The following is a 17283-nucleotide window of genomic DNA, read 5'->3' as shown; positions in this document are numbered from 1 at the left end:
CTGCAAGAGAAAAATCAATTTGCTATGTATATTTATTTATTTCCTGTTATGAGAGTATGGAGGGGAGGTGGTATGCACATTTCTGAAGGCTGGGAAACCCATTGCAAACCAGAGAAGACTCTGTATGAATCCTGTGATTTATGAGATTCTCATCTTCTCCCTCTTTTAAAACTAAGAACAGCCACAGAAGAAATTATCTGGATCTAGACCACAGCCAGAGGGGAGTTATTATTATTGATTTTAAAAGAAACCTATACCATGCAACATAAAATAAATTGCTCGGCTGAATATAAACATAATAAAACAACCAGAAAGCTCATTAAAAGTACATGCAAATGGGGCAACTGCAAAACAGCATGAGCAGACGGAAACATTTAAAATGCTGGAACAAAGAGGTAGCTTTTGACTTGAGATCCAGTGTAGCGTAGCGGTTGGAATGTCATACTAGGACCTGGGAAAGCAGGGTTTGAATCCCAACTCAGCCAACATAGCTGAAGGGTTGACCTTGGCCTAGTCAATGTCTCTCAGCCTAACCTACAGGATTGTTGTGATGACAGAGTAAGGAGGGCAGCGAGTAACCCTAAGCTTCTTAAAAGAAATGTGGGATATAAATGTAGCAATGACATAAACTTGGTGCCTGAGTTATAACAGTGCCTGCTATGCTTGAGAGGAGAGGGCATCCCACAAGAAAGGGACCACCACCAAATAAGGCTCAGTCCCACATTACCACACAACAGATTTCATCTAGCAGCAAAGCATGGAGATGCTTCCCTGAAGATCTTAAGACACAGCTGACCCTTCTCCTTCTGTACCATTTTCCTGGTGAAAATTGCCCCCGAAGCTATTTGCTGCTATTGGCAGCTTAAAGGGAGGAGGAGGGGTATTCTCGTCAGGAAAATGGCATGGAGGAGAAAGGGTTAACACTCCCTCCCATGTGTATGGCATGGTCAGCCAATCATGGGATTCACAGGACCCCTCCAGAAGGGGTTACTCTGCTTTCATCTTGATTTGCTTGCAAAAAGCCTTACGCAGTGATTAGACTATGCCCAATATCCATTGAGCATCCTTATGATTTGCTTATGAGGGAATGAGACTCTTAATTTCAGGGTCATAGGTTTCAGGCCCACATTGGGCAAAAGGAATCCTGCATTGCAGGGGGTTGACTAGATGACCCTCAGGGTCCCTTCCAACTCTACGGTTCTGTGATTCGATACAGTCATGACCACTCATAATTCCTTCATCCGGATTTGCTTGCAAGGTGATTACGCGCCTTCCCACGAGTCGTTTGTTCATCCCATACGTTTCCCACTTTCCAAACTGCAAAGAGTCTGATGTTTGTTGTTGTTGTTGTTTTGTGGGGAGAAAAGGATTTGTTCTTCTGCCCCAGGCTTGGGGAATCTTTGCCTCTCTAGACATTGTTGAACTACAACTCCCATCAAGCCCAGAAACTGTAGCCAGGGAGGATGGAAGTTGTAGTTCAGCAACATCCGGAGCTGCAAAGGTAGGATGACAGAATGCTTTAACCCTCTACAGTTGTGCAAACCTCAAGTTTTCATCTATCCTGAAAATTACTGACAGTCTGGAGGTGCACATAGAGTCATTTAGTGAACCATGTGTTGTTGAACCCAAAGTGTCCCATTTTGGGCTGGGTCCTATTGGGGTATTCTGGCTAGGCATGTCCAAGATTCAGGTCAGTGCACAGATGGGGGCTTCAAGCATGGGGGTCAAATGCAGCCACCCAGGCCAGTCTGGCCTCTGGGGCGCTTCCTCAGCTACACCCCTTCTTCCAAGATCACACCCATCACCTGCCTTGCTTTGCACCCTCCTTGAATGTTTTTGCCTAACTGGAAGGTATTTTTCGACTTTCATAATAGTTATTGCTTGCTTGGATGGAAGGACAGGTGCATAGATGGCTAGAGAAGGCTATGCAGGTGTGTAAAGAAATTAGCCTATAGTACAAAGGGGGGGAAATCACATCAAATGCCCCACCCACTTTTGCATCTGGCCCCACCCACCATTGCCATGTGGTCCCTGGGAGATTAGCAAGTGACTAATCAGAACCACGGAGAGCTCACTGGGAATCTGGATGCACAAACAGACTTGATACCAGAATACAGTCATACCTCGGGTTGAAGTCGCTTGAGGTTAAGCCTTTTCGGGTTGCGCTCAGCGGTGACCCGGAAGTAATGGAGCACGTTACTTCCGGGTTTCGCCGCTCATGCATGCGCAAACGCTCAAAATGACGCCACTCATGCATGCGCAGAAGTGGCGAATTGCGACCAGCACACGTGCAGACGCGGGTTGCGTTCACTTCAGGATGCAAACGGGGCTCCGGAACGGATCCCGTTCGCATCCAGAGGTACCACTGTAACTGAAAAACCAGGGGCTTAGAGGGTAGCCACTGGTCTGCTGTTGACTGAGCGTTGAATAAGTGTGGGAAAGAGGTGTGTAAAAGGTAAAGGTAAACGGACCCCTGACCCATTAGGTCCAGTCGTGACCGACTCTGGGGTTGCGGCGCTCATCTCGCTTTATTGGCCGAGGGAGCCGGCATACAGCTTCCGGGTCATGTGGCCACCATGACTAAGCCGCTTCTGGCGAACCAGAGCAGTGCACGGAAACGCTGTTTACCTTCCCGCCAGAGCAGTACCTATTTATCTACTTGCACTTTGACGTGCTTTTGAACTGCTAGGTTGGCAGGAGCAGGGACCGAGCAATGGGAGCTCACCCCGTCATGGGGATTCGAACTGCCAACCTTCTAATCGGCAAGCCCTAGGCACTGTGGTTTAACCCACAGCGTCGCCCGCATCCCCTAAGAGGTGTGTATGGGTGTTTAAAACTCCACTGCCCCTGAGGGACCTGCCCATGATTTAAAGGGGCAGTACTCTATTATGGCAGCATATGTGGACGAAGTCTCAATGTAGTCTTGGCATAGTGTTGCCAATAGCTTCCCTCCTGGTCCTGACCACTCCTCTGGCATATCACATGCCAGTGTCCACCATTACTTTGGCCCAGGGCCAGCAGTCTCTAAGCACTAGAAACTCCCTAGCCCTGGACAGGCATACCTGAACTGGTGCAGCAAGACTGTTACTGGAAGCCAAGCAGGGTAGATCATCTACTTAACATACCGAAGTTTTGAAGTTCAAAGCTCAGCATTTCCAGATAAGTCTGGGGGAGATTCCCTGGAAAGCTGCTGCCAGTTGGTGTAGATAATATTGAACTAGATGAACCAATGGTCTGTTCCTTTATAAGACAGCTTCCTGTATTCCTGATATACTACACCCATGATGCAATACCCAGCCAAGGAAAGTGTGTGTGTGTTCCTAGCAGGTGCAGAACCAACCAGGATCATCACCCACACAGTCAGGATTGACAAGTGTTGGCAGGCAATGGCGATGGTGGCAGCAGGGGCCCTGACAAGGTGGTATTATTCCTGTGGGCCCTGGCAGTTTCCAGAGTAGACCAGGTGCTGACACCAGGTCTGGTATCCCAGCATGGCTGGGATGTTTATGGCCCATGTGCTTGGTGGATGGGTGGGTCTTCCTGGGCCGCAGGTATGTCTGGGGAGGTTGGAGAGTCAGGTACCTCCTTCAAAGCAGAGGATAGAGGTCTCACTGCCCCCTGGAATTTTCCATCAGTAGACATTTCTAGTGGGGCAGCTACTTCACTGATTACCCCATTTACTTAAATAAGTATCCATTTCATTTCTGCCCCACTTTTTCTCCAATGAGCTTGAAGCAGCGTATATTCTCACCCCCCTACACACAGGTTTTTTCTCACAATCACCCAGGAAGGTTGGGCTAAGGGAGAGTGATGGGTTCACGATCCCACAATGAGATTCATAGCTGAGTAGAGATTTAAACTTGGATCTTCCTAGTACTAAGATGATCATCTAACAGTTAGAGAGACCTACCACAGCACCACACTGCAATGATTCAGGACTACAGTCACTGAGTCCTTGGAGCTCTTCTCTGGGGTGTGTGGGGTGGGGGATGTCCTGGTCTATGACACAAATCTGTGGCAAGTTCTGGTCTGCAGCTATGATGAGGAATGACTCCAAACATGCCAACATTTCCCTGGAAAAGCCAACTAATCTTGACTTACCACCCCACTTCATGAATTGCTCCAGGCTCGTCTAGAAGAGATGTGCTTTGTAAAGGCAGGATGATGACTCCAGTATGGAATTGCCAGCCCCTTGCAGCTCTTACCCCCAAAGTGTCATTTCCCCCCCTCCAGCACACTGCATTTCTTTGGGAAATAAATCACTAATCGGCTCATTACTCATTATCTAGTGAAGTGCCTTTCAGAAGGGTGGGTGAAAAATAGGGAAACTGCCTGTCTAAAGGTGTGTCCGGACCAACACATTCCATTTCTCATCATGGTGGCTGATTTAATTTGTCTTCTCCCAATACCCAAAACAGTTTACAACAATTTTTTGAAAACGTAATAAGCATCCTCCTCTTTAAAAAGTTAAAATCATCTCTATGATCAGTTGCTGTTCAAACATGCAGGAGATTACAATAGCAATTCACTACTTAAATGTGTGTGGTTTTTCTGGCAAGGTCCACATTCTGTTTAGAACAATCTGTCAGGGGCCACATACTGGCAGTTGCAGTAGCCGAGGTGAAACCAGAGACAAAAGTCTTCTGGATGAGCCAATCTGGAAAGCCAGGTGCGCACTTGCCATGAGGGAGCTGGTCAGGTGGAGCAGCATTCTTACAGCCCTTGTCTACACAATCAAGGAGTCCCTGAGTGTGTCTAGCACACAAACACAAACTTTCCAGACCCTTGTGGTTCACTTGCAGGTCACAGAGCGGCTTCAGGGAGTAGGGAATTCCAAGTATCAAAGATGATCATTACAGTGGTACCTCGGTTTACAGATGCTTCAAGTTACAGATGCTTCAGGTTACAGACTCTGCTAACCCAGAAACAGTACCTCGAGTTAAGAACTTTGCTTCAGGATGGGAACAGAAAACGTGTGGTGGCGGCATAGTAGCAGTGGGAGGCCCCTTTAGCTAAAGTGGTATCTCAGGTTAAGAACAGTTTCAGGTTGAGAACGGACCTCCAGAACGAATTAAGTTCTTAACCCGAGGTACCACTGTACTTTGGAAAAGAAGGCATCCCATGCAGCACTTTGAAAGGAGCTGTTGAAAACCCAGCAAGCAGTTTCAGAAGCCCCTTTCCAAGCACAGCAAACCCTCCTCTTTGGGGCAGGTTGGTGTGGCTTGGCTGGGACAGGCCAAATGGTGGGCCTAATTAGGCTTGTGGCCAGAGGTTACCCACTCCTGCTTTACATGATCATAAATTCTAAGAGGAAGAAGTGAATCAAAACCCATTGGGGTTGGCTGGTGATTCTTTTTCAACTCATTCCGACCTCCGACTCACCACTTGAACACACAAACCAACAATGAGCTTGGAGTGAGTTCAGGGGGTGACTGCATTTCAACCATTTATATCTCACCTTTCTACACTGAAGTGTTCATAAGGTGTCTTGCAGCAAAACACCAACAACTAAGAAGCTTAAATACAAATTGCAAAAGCAGATCAACAAAATAATGATTTAAACATTTAGCAATTAAAATATTAGTAGAGAAGCCAGATTAAATCAATGCTCAGGGGAATGGGACAATGTGGAAACCAGTTGCACCTCCCTTGGGAAGCTGGTCCCTCAACTGGGGCCATACCTGAGAGGGTCTCCCCTCTCTCATGTCCACTCAGTGCCTCAGAGGGTCTCCATTTATTAATGTTATGTAGAAATATTTATAAAGTGTGCAATCAAAAAGTGTACATAAAATAAAATTCATTTTATTTGACAGAATTTGCACCCCACTGAATCATAAAAAACTCCAAGCAGTTGACATAAAATTTAAATGTAATATAAAACAATTATCAAAACATGGTGAAAGTTCCTAGGACAGTTTATGGCGGTCTGCATATTGTGCAGCCAAGATCTGCCACAAATATGTCACTGAGTACGGATCTGAAACCATCTCTTAGGGCTCATCCATACTTCTGCTTGTCCCACCACTTCTCCCTGTGGAAAAGCAGCCCTTTTCCACTGAATCAGAGTCCAACAACATCTGGAGGGCCACATTTTAGGCCGTGTATACCGAACTATCTCTCAAGAGTTGTATCTGGGAAATTACAGATCTGCATAGGCAGGCTGGATGTGAGAGGCAAATGGGCTTGGGGAAGGGCTTTGGTTCTCTGTTAGTCAACTGATCACTTCTCTTGAGAATGGAAAGACCACACTGTTCTCCTTCTCTTTTTAGGTCCTTGGCGATTGGCCACCAATATTCCTCCTTGGGAACTCAGCCCATCCTTTGTGGCAGCATCCCTGGCTTGGTGCCCAAGCAACTACGGTTCTGTCGGAACTACGTGGAGATCATGCCCAGTGTAGCCGAAGGGGTGAAAATCGGCATCCAGGAATGCCAGCACCAGTTTCGCGGTAGGAGGTGGAACTGCACCACTGTAAACGACAGCTTGGCTATCTTTGGGCCAGTGTTGGATAAAGGTGAGTACACAATGTTCTAAAATGAATGACATAGATGATCAATTTGAGAAAATGGAATTGGGGGGGGTGAGAGTTTATCTGATGAAATCTCTTGAGAAATAGACAATCTCTGTGGTGTTTTTTTCCTGTCTGGGGAGTCAGACTGTGCTGGTGGTTTCAGTGATGCTCCAATGCAGTTGTTGTTGTTGGCATCCATCTGTCTTGACATACAATGGAGTGCACCTCTGAGGGTAAAGTCAAAGCGCTATGTTAGCAGCACCAAAGTGACCTCCTTGTGTGCAAGCCTGGGCATGTGTATATGGGGCCTCGGCTGCCCAGACGACAGAACCCTCCTCTCGGCTTCACTGATGTGGTTCAAGGAAAAGCAGAGCAATATGTTTAGCATCAGCTTTGCTGCAGGAGTTGGTGGAAGGAGGCATGCAAGGCACCATCCAACTGTCTTAGGGACTCCACTCTGGATTTGTGTGGGGTTTTCTCCTTAGCCTTTTCTTCTCCCAAAGAAGGCAGCAGAGGTTTAGGATCAAAGCTTTCCTTCTTCTACACGGGCTACTTTCCCAGGTTGATGAGCCCCATCTGCCCCTCACTTCCCTCTACAGCAGTGTTTCCCAAACGTTTTTGGGCAACGGCACACCTGTTTACCGGAAAAAAATCTCGCGGCACACCACCATTAAAGCCCCGCCCCGTGACGTCAGCGCGCAGCGTCACGCCGGGAGGGAGGCACAAAAGTGAAAGTTTTTTCCCTCCCCCTTGCCGGGGTGGGAGGAGGCAGCAGAGCGAGGGACTGAGGGACGGCGGCAGCTGAGGCGGCCACCCCTCGACGCCGTCCCAAAAGCCGCCAAAAAGCCCTAAAAAAAGAGGAGCAGCACAAAAAACACACCACACACGGGGGGCGTGTTCTAATTCGCTTCTAACTCCGGGTTAGAGCGCAGCACGTGGAGGATGGGTGGGGAAAGAGAGAGGAGGCGAACTGATAGAACACCAGGCACGGGGGCCGCCAGGGAGAGCCAGCGCGCGCCCCACCCCGGACGCTCGCGGCCACCGCCATCCCTCCCTCCCAGGGAAGGCGGGATTAGAGCAAGCGCCCGGGCAGCAAGAAGCGCGCGCGCGCCGGCCCTGCCCTGGATCCCTCAGAACCGCCAGTCTCTGGGAAAGTGGGCGTGGCTTCAGAACTCTCAGGCAGCAGCACCCGCCGCCCGGCAAGGCTTCCCATTGGGAGGCGCGAATGCTTTAGTGGGCGGGGATTGGTGCAAATATAGGCAGGGCGGGCTGAGAGGAGGAGCCGCCGCCGAGGAGCAGCGACACCAGCAGCGTTTCCTCTCCCCCCTCCCCTCCCGTGTCAACAAGCGGGGCGCCTGCGCCGGGGGTTTGCGCGTCAGGCAGGCAGCCAGCGAGAGCCCTGCGCTGGGCGGCCGCTGCTCGCCGCTGCCGCCCCGCGTCTCGCCGCCCGCCTCGCCCGCCTCCCTCCCACGGCACACTAGGCAACGTCTGGCGGCACACTAGTGTGCCGCGGAACACCGGTTGGGAAACACTGCTCTACAGCACATGCAGAAACTACCTTCATGATCGTTGGACCCACTATTGGTCTCGTCCACTCAAGTTGGTAGAGCATGTCTTCACATGCAAGAGATGTTCCTAACTTACCAAGGCTTCGAGACCCACCAAGTATCCTCACCTAGTTTAGTCAGGCAGTCAAAACAGTTTCCTGGGGTGCGGCTGCTGTCACAATGCAGTAGTAGAATTTCAAAGACGATGATAAGCAGGCATTGGTACCTGAAGAGATGAGTATTATGCCCAGGGAGGGTAGCTGGGGAGGGCAGTGGCCAAGGGCAGATGGCCAAGGGCAGAACTCGTTCTAGGATGATAGGGTGGCTATCACCATCTCGTTGCCACCACTGTGTGCACATACAGCACTCACAGTGCTGAGTTTGGATGATGTTGTGGAATGTTCCCAAACATTCTCACTGATTAGATGCAAGTTGACAATTAGAGATGTTTGACCACGTGTAGATTTGGTGACAGAAATATAAGATCAGCTTGGATGGGAGGTAAACCTTCCACAGGATGTTGGGTCAAGAATGTCTATGTGCTTTTGATAGGAAAGAAGCACCAAAGCACAAATATTGAGGAAGTCTGGGTGTCAAGTGAATTCAGGTGGAAGTAAACCAAAGGACATGGTGTCCAAAACACAGGTTGGAAGGCTGAATGCTCTATATGGCTTTGAATATCTCACCCAAGATATAGAGATGCTGGTTGGGGAATCGGGATTTGTTCTCAAAGGTGCACTCAGTAATAAGGTTTGCTGATGTGTAATGCATGAAATGGGACTTAGACTTCCTTATGTTGGCATTTGTTTGTTGATTTAGTTTATTCATTTATCTACCAGTTAGTGATTTGCATGAAATATGGAATATAAAGTTCCCAATAAAAGAAGTTAGCCTAATTTTCTTCAAAATAAAGTTAGCAGTACACACACACACACACACAGAGAGAGAGAGAGAGAGAGAGAGAGAGAGAGAGAGAGAGATTATAAAATGAAATTACATATTAAAATACATGTCTGAGTAGGTTTGCTTAAACAAATTTTTTTTAGCAGATGCTAAAAATAGTCCAGTGAATCATAGAATCATAGAGTTGGAATAGACCACAAGGGCCATCGAGTCCAACCCCCTGCCAAGCAGAAAACACCATCAGAGCACTCCTGACATATGGTTGTCAAGCCTCTGCTTAAAGACCTCCAAAGAAGGAGACTCCACCACACTCCTTGGCAGCAAATTCCACTGTCAAACAGCTCTTACTGTCAGGAAGTTCTTCCTAATGTTTAGGTGGAATCTGTTGAATACTATCAGGCAGGGAGCAGTCAAGTGACCATATTATGGGCTAAAGGAACCCTTAGTAAACTGTTTCCAAGCTGTACTAGGCTTTATATACATTGAATTTTGCCCTGTAACAAAACAGCAGCCAGTGAGGATCTCTGAGCTGAGATGCAACATGCTGACAGAATCTCACTCCTGTCAGCAATAGTGATGCAACATTTTGCATTAACTGCTACTTCCTGGGCTAAGTGAAAGGAAACCCACATAGGGCTGCTTGTTCTGCCATTTTCTGCCAGGAAGGTCCACTCAGAGCAAACGTCCACCGGGTTTTATGCAGATTGATGTTTGCTCCTACTCATAGAATCACAGAATCATAGAATTGTAGAGTTGGAAGGTATCCCAAGGGTCATCTAGTCCAACCCCCTCCAATGCAGAAATCTCAACTAAGGCATCCAGTGGTATAGAGGGGTTTTCCCAGGGAAAGTGGAGGGCAAGCAGAGAGCCACTCAGACCCATGTCCACTAAGCACAGCACAAGCAGAAATCCTCTCAAATTAGTGCTTTCTAGGCATGATACAAGTGGAAGTGTGGACAAGCCCACAGAATGCATTGCAGCATCTCTGCATTCACAGTTATAGGTAAAGGTAAAGGGACCCCTGACCATTAGGTCCAGTCATGACCGACTCTGGGGTTGCGGCACTCATCTCGCTTTATTGGCCGAGGGAGCCGGAGTACAGCTTCCGGGTCATGTGGCCAGCATGACTAAGCCGCTTCTGGCAAACCAGAGCAGCGCACGGAAACACCGTTTACCTTCCCGCCAGAGTGATACCTATTTATCTACTTGCACTTTGACGTGCTTTCGAACTGCTAGGTTGGCAGGATCAGGGACCGAGCAACGGGAGCTCACCCCCGTCGCGGGGATTCGAACCGCTGACCTTCTGATCGGCAAGTCCTAGGCTCTGTGGTTTAACCCACAGCGCCACCCGCGTCCCTATATTCACAGTTATACGTATCCCCAAATTCATTTTTTGAACATGACCTCTATTGAGATCAAAAGCCAGAGTCCTGCAAAATAAATAGTCACCTTTGGAAGGAAGCAACTTTAGCATAAACACAGGCCTGGTTTAACTGGACTGAACTTAAGCCTCTCTGGGTGTAATTATGGAAATAGTTAGCAGCCTCATGCACTTCCCCAAGGGACTGACACTGCTGTTAAGATTAGCTTACCCTAATGCTAGAGCAAACACCAATTGACCTCCCGTCAGAAGTGCAAGGCGACCCTTAGAATATGTTTAAGAGAGTCCATCTTGATGGTGATTTGTACGGTTGACCTTCTAAGTTCACCCTTGGGGGAGAGAAAGGCTAGGGCTTTCACTAGCAAACAGTATATAGGGAAATTGTAGAAAGGACTCTCCTTTCCTTCTTTATGTGTACTGAATGAGGCTATGAAGTTGGTTATAGCAACTCGTTAATAGCAATTCCTAGTTCCCAGTTTTGATTCAGTTGCAGTGGAGGAACTGGGCTAGCCTGGACATCTCTGTACCTGAAAATAAGCCCTAAACTACCCCAAAATTATCTATCTCCACCATCAGCTGACACTGCCCCGCAGACTGCCCTAGCGGTGGTGCATCTCAGAACAAGCCTTAAGAACACAAGAAGCTGCTCAGCAAATTCCCTAGATAAGATCTAGGGAAATAGTTGTAGCTCAGTGGATGCAGCAACCTTGTTCTTGCAACCAATCCATATTGTATACGTACTTCATACATACCCAATAAGGAAACATAGTGGTAGATTGGTCTCAGGTCCAATCCCTGGTGTCTGCAGGTAGGGTTGGGAAAGAATCCTCTCTGAAATCCAGAATAGTCCCTGCCAATCCCAAATACTGAGTGAGAGGGACCAACGGTCTTATTTAGTATAAGCCAGCTTCCTATGATCTAGTATGGGGAAGGTCTGTAGCTCTGAGGCACAGCACTAACTGGGGCAGAAAGTCCCAGGTTCATAGATACCATTGTTTGTCACACAGACCTCAAGGCCGTTTCCATACAAAATCAAAATCAACAAAATTTCATAAAATACAAAACGCACGCCTTACTTTATAACCATTTCATGCCATTTAACAGCAGTACCAACAGAGAAAAATAGTCAACCTCCAGAGATTTTTTAAAAAACAAATGAGCTTTTACCAGTCAACGAAAGCACATTGATGTTGTGGTCACGTATACTTTCAAAGGGAGGCATTCCACAACTGGGGAGCCACTGCAGAGAAGGCCCTACTCCAGGTCCCTTTACAACAAGCAACACTAGTAGGGCCTCCTCTGCTGTCCTCCTATATACAGAGCATCCCACCCTGACTCCCAGCTTCTTTGTTTTGAGGGTTTGATTTCATGGTCTGGCTTCAGTGATGAGCAAACCTGCCCATTTCAATATCTCCCATTTTCTCATTTTTCCAATCTAAAATTCAGTTCCCCACCTTTCCACATCAGTTTGCAATTTAAAAAATTACATTTGTGAAAATTCATTAGCATTTTAGTGTCCATTTCTCCTAATATACATATTTTTGCAAAGTAATTTCCCCTAATGTATGCTATTTTTATGAATATATGAATTTTAAAGGCATACTACTATAGTATTTGTATTTTTGTACACATTACTAGGCTGAAGAACTGCATTGCAAAATTCAGAGACATGCGAATTTCAAAGGATGGCTGCGTTTTGGCTCACGGGTTGTTTCTGAAAGTGCATATTTGATAAATTTGCCTTTGAATGCAAGTTGAATCAAATTTCTCCCCCATTCCTACCTGAGTCCTCAATAAACCTACCCCCATCCTGAAGGTCCCACATTTCCTAGGCCCTCTAACACCACAGCTGACCAATAGCCAACCCATATTTTGTGAATTGCACAAGAACTATGTGTAGTTTGATTTTAAATTATATTTGAGATTTGTTGCACCAGAAAGCAGTGATCTGTGGGTTCCAAACAATTTGGGAGTCCTTTGGGGAAACTACTATCAGGTCTGTGCTTGGCTTCGGAATCTTCTTCTCTGGGCCTTGATGGGCTTTTGCAAAGACATCGGGTCTCTCCGGACATCCTTCCTATTGTGTATGCATGAGGATTTGTGCTAATTCTGATACTGGGGTACTTATACGCAATCCCACTTTCAATACTTTCATGCCTGCAAGAGTTTCAGGGCAGACATACTGCTTCATTTTCGATCGGTATATGTCCTGTAACTTCCTGCTGAAATCCTGTACAAAAATTTAATACCACAAATGTTCCAGTTTGTTTTTTGTCCCATTTTTGTTGTGCTGTGGCGCAAAAGGGCCCCTGCACATGGCACTCAGGCAATAACATTTAGGGAGCATTCCCAAAAACGCAAGGAAGTGGCTGAGGCACTATTGCCTCAGTGACATGTTGCAGGAAGCAACCACCCACACAAACAAAACAATACACCCGTCAGGAGGGGCCCATCTTCCCACTGGCCTAGGAAGTTCACCTTCACCCTTCAAAGTATGGATCAGGACCACCAACAAAGTTACGGGGAAGGTGATGTGAGGAGGGCCTCTGTGCCAAATTTCCTGCTATCTCCAGAGATACCCTGCTTCATATTTCCATTGCTGCATGGTACATTTATGATCACTCTGTATATGGGAATCATAGTCAGAGGCCTCTGCAAAGTTGTGTGTATATCTGAAGGCAGCCCTGTATCGGGAGGTTTTTAAGGCTTAATGTTTTTGTTTTTGATATGCTGCAAGCGGCTCAGAGTGGCTGGAGAAACCCAGCCAGATGGGTGGGATATAAATAATAATAATAATAATAATAATAATAATAATAATAATAATAATAATAATAATTCTTCACACACACCCTACCTTTTTACTTCAAAAAATTAGATGGCATCCAAATATGTCTAATAATATTCATATTATGTCTAATAATATTCAGATTATATATGAATATTTATGTATTCAACTATAAATTAAATTATGCTTTAAAGAGCTTTGCATACATTTATTAAGTGTCCATATTTATTATTTGGTTTTAAGCAAATGTTAAATTATGTGAGTGAAAGTAAGGTTAGACACTGCTTTGTGATTTTGCATTCCTATAATTGCACTATAACTGGACTACATTTTTCAATGAACTTGTTTCATGCACGTTCCCTTTTATAATATGTAAGCTTTGTCAACAAAGCTATATCCCATGCACTTTTATACCATTGCAAGGTATCATCTGGTTTATATAATTTCCGGTTTCTTGCTATGACAATCCTAGGTGCAGCAATCTTAGTCATTGCAAGTTTCAAACCTTTCTTGTTTGCCAGGCTTCCCAGAGATCCCAGTAAAGCATATTTGGTTATTGCAGTGCCCTTAAATCAACCCCCTGAATAATGTTGAAATTTGAACCATGAGGGTGGAAAGTGGATGCCCATATAATACTATTCAATTCCCCATTAATGACGGTGACAATGGGAATTAGAGTGTAATAGGAATCAGAAATGACGAGAGAGAGCTTATGTATACACTACTAAAGTTCCCATTGTTCCACCCAACTGGATTGGCGAATTCTACACCACACTGGCTCCATAATGGGCTAGATTGGGTGTGACCAGGGCCTAACCAAGGAAAGAGCATATAACCTTAAAAAAGTAAGTGCCCAGTGCTGTTCTGAGGAGATGTTGCAGGAGTAAGACAGCAAGACTGGACTACTAGAATACTGAAGGCTCCCCTAGTATTGTTTTCTGAAAACATCCACCTGTGACACAGTGAAGTGGCAAACTTTGGCCTTAGGGAGATGATTTTACAGTACATCTTTTTTGTGTCATTTTCACAAGACCCTTGCTTACCTGGTTAGGCTGAGAAAGACGATGACTTGCCCAGAAGAGCCACTTAAGTGCTTTCACACCTGAGCAAGAGATTGCTCCTGAGCTCTGACCCATCCATGCGTCTCCTCCCCCATCGTTCTGCCCGGACACTGAGGTCCAGCTCCGAGGGCCTTCTGGCGGTTCCCTCACTGCGAGAGGCCAAGTTACAGGGAACCAGGCAGAGGGCCTTCTAAGTAGTAGCGCCCGCCCTGTGGAATGCCCTCCCATCAGATGTCAAAGCGATAAACAACTACCTGACATTCAGAAGACATCTGAAGGCAGCCCTGTTCAGGGAAGTTTTTAATGTGTGACATCTTAGTGTATTTTTCATCTTTGTTGGAAGCCGCCCAGAGTGGCTGGGGAAACCCAGCCAGATGGGCGGGGTACAAATAAATTATTATTATTATTATTATTATTATTATTATTATTATTATTATTATTATTATTATTATTTACCTACCAGTGGCCACCTCACCACACTGGAAAGTGAAATGTCTTCATTCCCCACCCCCACCACAAATCAGTTGGGCAAAAAGTGGAGGGCAAGGAGGGCCCGGCAGTGTGTATGTCAAGGCAGGTGGGGGGTGTTGCTACTATTTCATAATTGAAAAATGTTGTCCCTCAAGGGAGAATCAAGCCACCCTTCAGCTCTGCTTCACCTACAGCGGCGGCAGGGGGGAGGGAGGAAGATAAAGGAATAAACATCTCAGACGCTTTCTTCAGAGCTCCCTCAGGGGGAAAACATACTTGAGCTACCCAGGAAAGGGCTGGATTTCAGAGCTTAAAGCAACCGCCAACACTCTCACAGAAGCTAAGATTCTTCTCCGGTCCAAGACCACATTCACACCATACATTTAAAGCACTATACCACTTTAAACAGTCATGGCTGCCCCCAGAAAACTCTGGGTGATGTAGTTTGTTACGGGTGCTGAGAATCATTAGGAGACCCCTGTTTCCCTCAAAGAGCTGCAATTTCCAGAAAAGGGATTGATGGTTAAACCAACATTTTGGTTGCTCATCTCTGAACCTTTCACAATGCTGTAATATCTGTCACGAGGTGAGGCACCCAGAACTGTACACAGTAGTAATGCATATGTGGCCACACCATAGATTTGTATAACAGCATTATAATCTTGGCAATTCTATTTTCAGTCCTAAATATCTCTAGCATGGAATTTGCCTTTCCCCCACACAGCTGACTGATGTCAACAACCAGTTCTGAGTCTCAAGAAAAGGGGGAGTGAAAATGTGCATCTATTTCCTATGCTAAAATGTGCATTTCCCATACATGTAGAGTGGGGAAGCAACTCTCTCTTCCTGTGGTTCCTCCAGCAACTGGTATTCAGAAGCATTGCTGCCTCTGACTGTGGAGACAGACCACAGCCACCCTGGCTTGTTGCTGTCAATAGCCTTCTTCTCCCTGAATTTGTCTAAGCTTCCTTAAAGCATCTAAGAAGGTGGCCACTATTGCATTTGGTAGCTACATGTTCCATAGCTTAAACTATGTGCTGCATGAAGAGGTACTTTTTCTGATGTCCGTTTTTTCTAGTGTTATCTGAGAGGGAACTTTTCTCTATCAATTTTATTCATGCCATGCATAATTTTATAAACTTCTATCATGTTTCCTCTCGCTTGCCTTTTCTCCAAGCTAAAAAGTCCCAGGCACTGATACCCTTCAACCATTCTCTCCATGGCAGCTTCAGGAAGACATTCAGAGCTGCAATCCTGGTCCTCCTTTAGAGAAAGAGACTCTCATTATTCAATTAAATCCCCTCATCCACCCATTTACAAGATGCCAACTGCTCCAGTGTTTTCAAATGACCACTGATCTCCTAAAACAGCTTTTATTGGAAAATTCCTTCTCTCAGAAAACTCCAGCCCTTTAAAAGTCCTCACAGCAGATAATTAACCCAGAATAAAAAAGTTCCCCTTCCCCTCAGCCCTCCCCTTTCCACTCAGAGTAAATTACTCACCGAGTATTTAAACGCCCCCTTCTTTTCACCCCCTTCCCAGCCCATTCATTTAAATGTTTCAAAAGGGAAGCCTTCTCCATCAGTTTCCTCTTGTTCCAGCACCTCCCAGCTTGCCTCCTCTCGCTCCGCTACACACTGGCCAGAGCTCTAAACCTGCCAGACGGACTGAGAAATGGCCAGGAGTCATTGTGGAGAAGCAGCTTTTAATGAACTATTGGAAAGTGGATACAGTGATGGGTGTTGAAGTCACCCGGGTAAAGAAACCAGTTCTCAGTCTCGGGCTATTGTGGTGTAAATGCAACCCAGCCCCTCCTACTGTTTGGCCGGGGTTGAAGAGGAGAGGACAGAAGGGGGTCAACTTATAGGGTCTCTGCTCCAGTTAATCAATGTGATTGGATTAGGGTCACTGCGACCCTTAATAGTGTCAAAGGTCGTGCCCAATGGGATTAGAAGCTTTGTTGAGAGGTAGCCCGTATCCTTTCAGCGCTTGGGGATGAAGCTTGTTGATTAGCGTTTAACACTCCCACCACCTTTGACAGAAACAGAGTCCCTTTCTGTGGCCTTATGTCTTTGCCCATGTGAGAGGAAAGGAGGAGGGAGGGGAGAAGGGTTGTACGTCCGCCACACTTAGGTGTTCAGGCTGGCCTTCAGAACACATACATCAGATCACACCAAACACATCAGAAAGTCATAACAGGAGATTCAATGTGTGTGAATATGTTACCCTTTGGCCTACAGAAGTGGTTTTCAAACTGTGTCCTTAGGAATGCTTCAAGGATTCTTGAATGAGACCAGTCATGATGGACAAGCCACCTCGGAGGACTATTCATCCACCACTATCACCTTCCCGACAATGCACATTGGCAGGGGGATGTTGGCTACATTTGAGAACACACCTCTGTTTATGCAGAAATGACCTAACGGGCCTGATCAAAAACAGTGTGCGTACCCCAGAATGCTTTCCCAGGATCTTCTGCAACACACATAGAGAGGCACTATATCAGATATGCAGAGGTTTCCTAAGCAAACAAGTACATGTGGGAAAGGTCTCTGAGTGGTTGGAAGTTTGAAAAACACTAGCATGCCATTTCATGTTTGTGGACTTCCCACAGGCACCTCCCAGGC

General features: G+C 46.3%; 1 protein-coding gene across 1 annotated transcript in view; it reads left to right on the top strand.

The window, feature by feature from the left end:
* The window catches only part of WNT3A (Wnt family member 3A), a 91644-nt gene that overhangs the window by 39749 nt on the left and 34612 nt on the right, over window positions 1-17283 (top strand). The window contains exon 2 of the mRNA XM_081163868.1: window positions 6270-6511. Within this exon, the coding sequence (XP_081019994.1) occupies window positions 6270-6511 (242 nt within the window). The remainder of the gene's footprint in view (window positions 1-6269; window positions 6512-17283) is intronic.

Source organism: Podarcis bocagei (genome assembly GCF_964188305.1).
Source record: "Podarcis bocagei genome assembly, chromosome: 12".
NCBI lineage: Eukaryota > Metazoa > Chordata > Lepidosauria > Squamata > Lacertidae > Podarcis > Podarcis bocagei.
The sequence above is the reverse complement of the archived record's forward strand: the minus strand, read 5'-3'. Positions and strand labels throughout refer to the sequence as shown.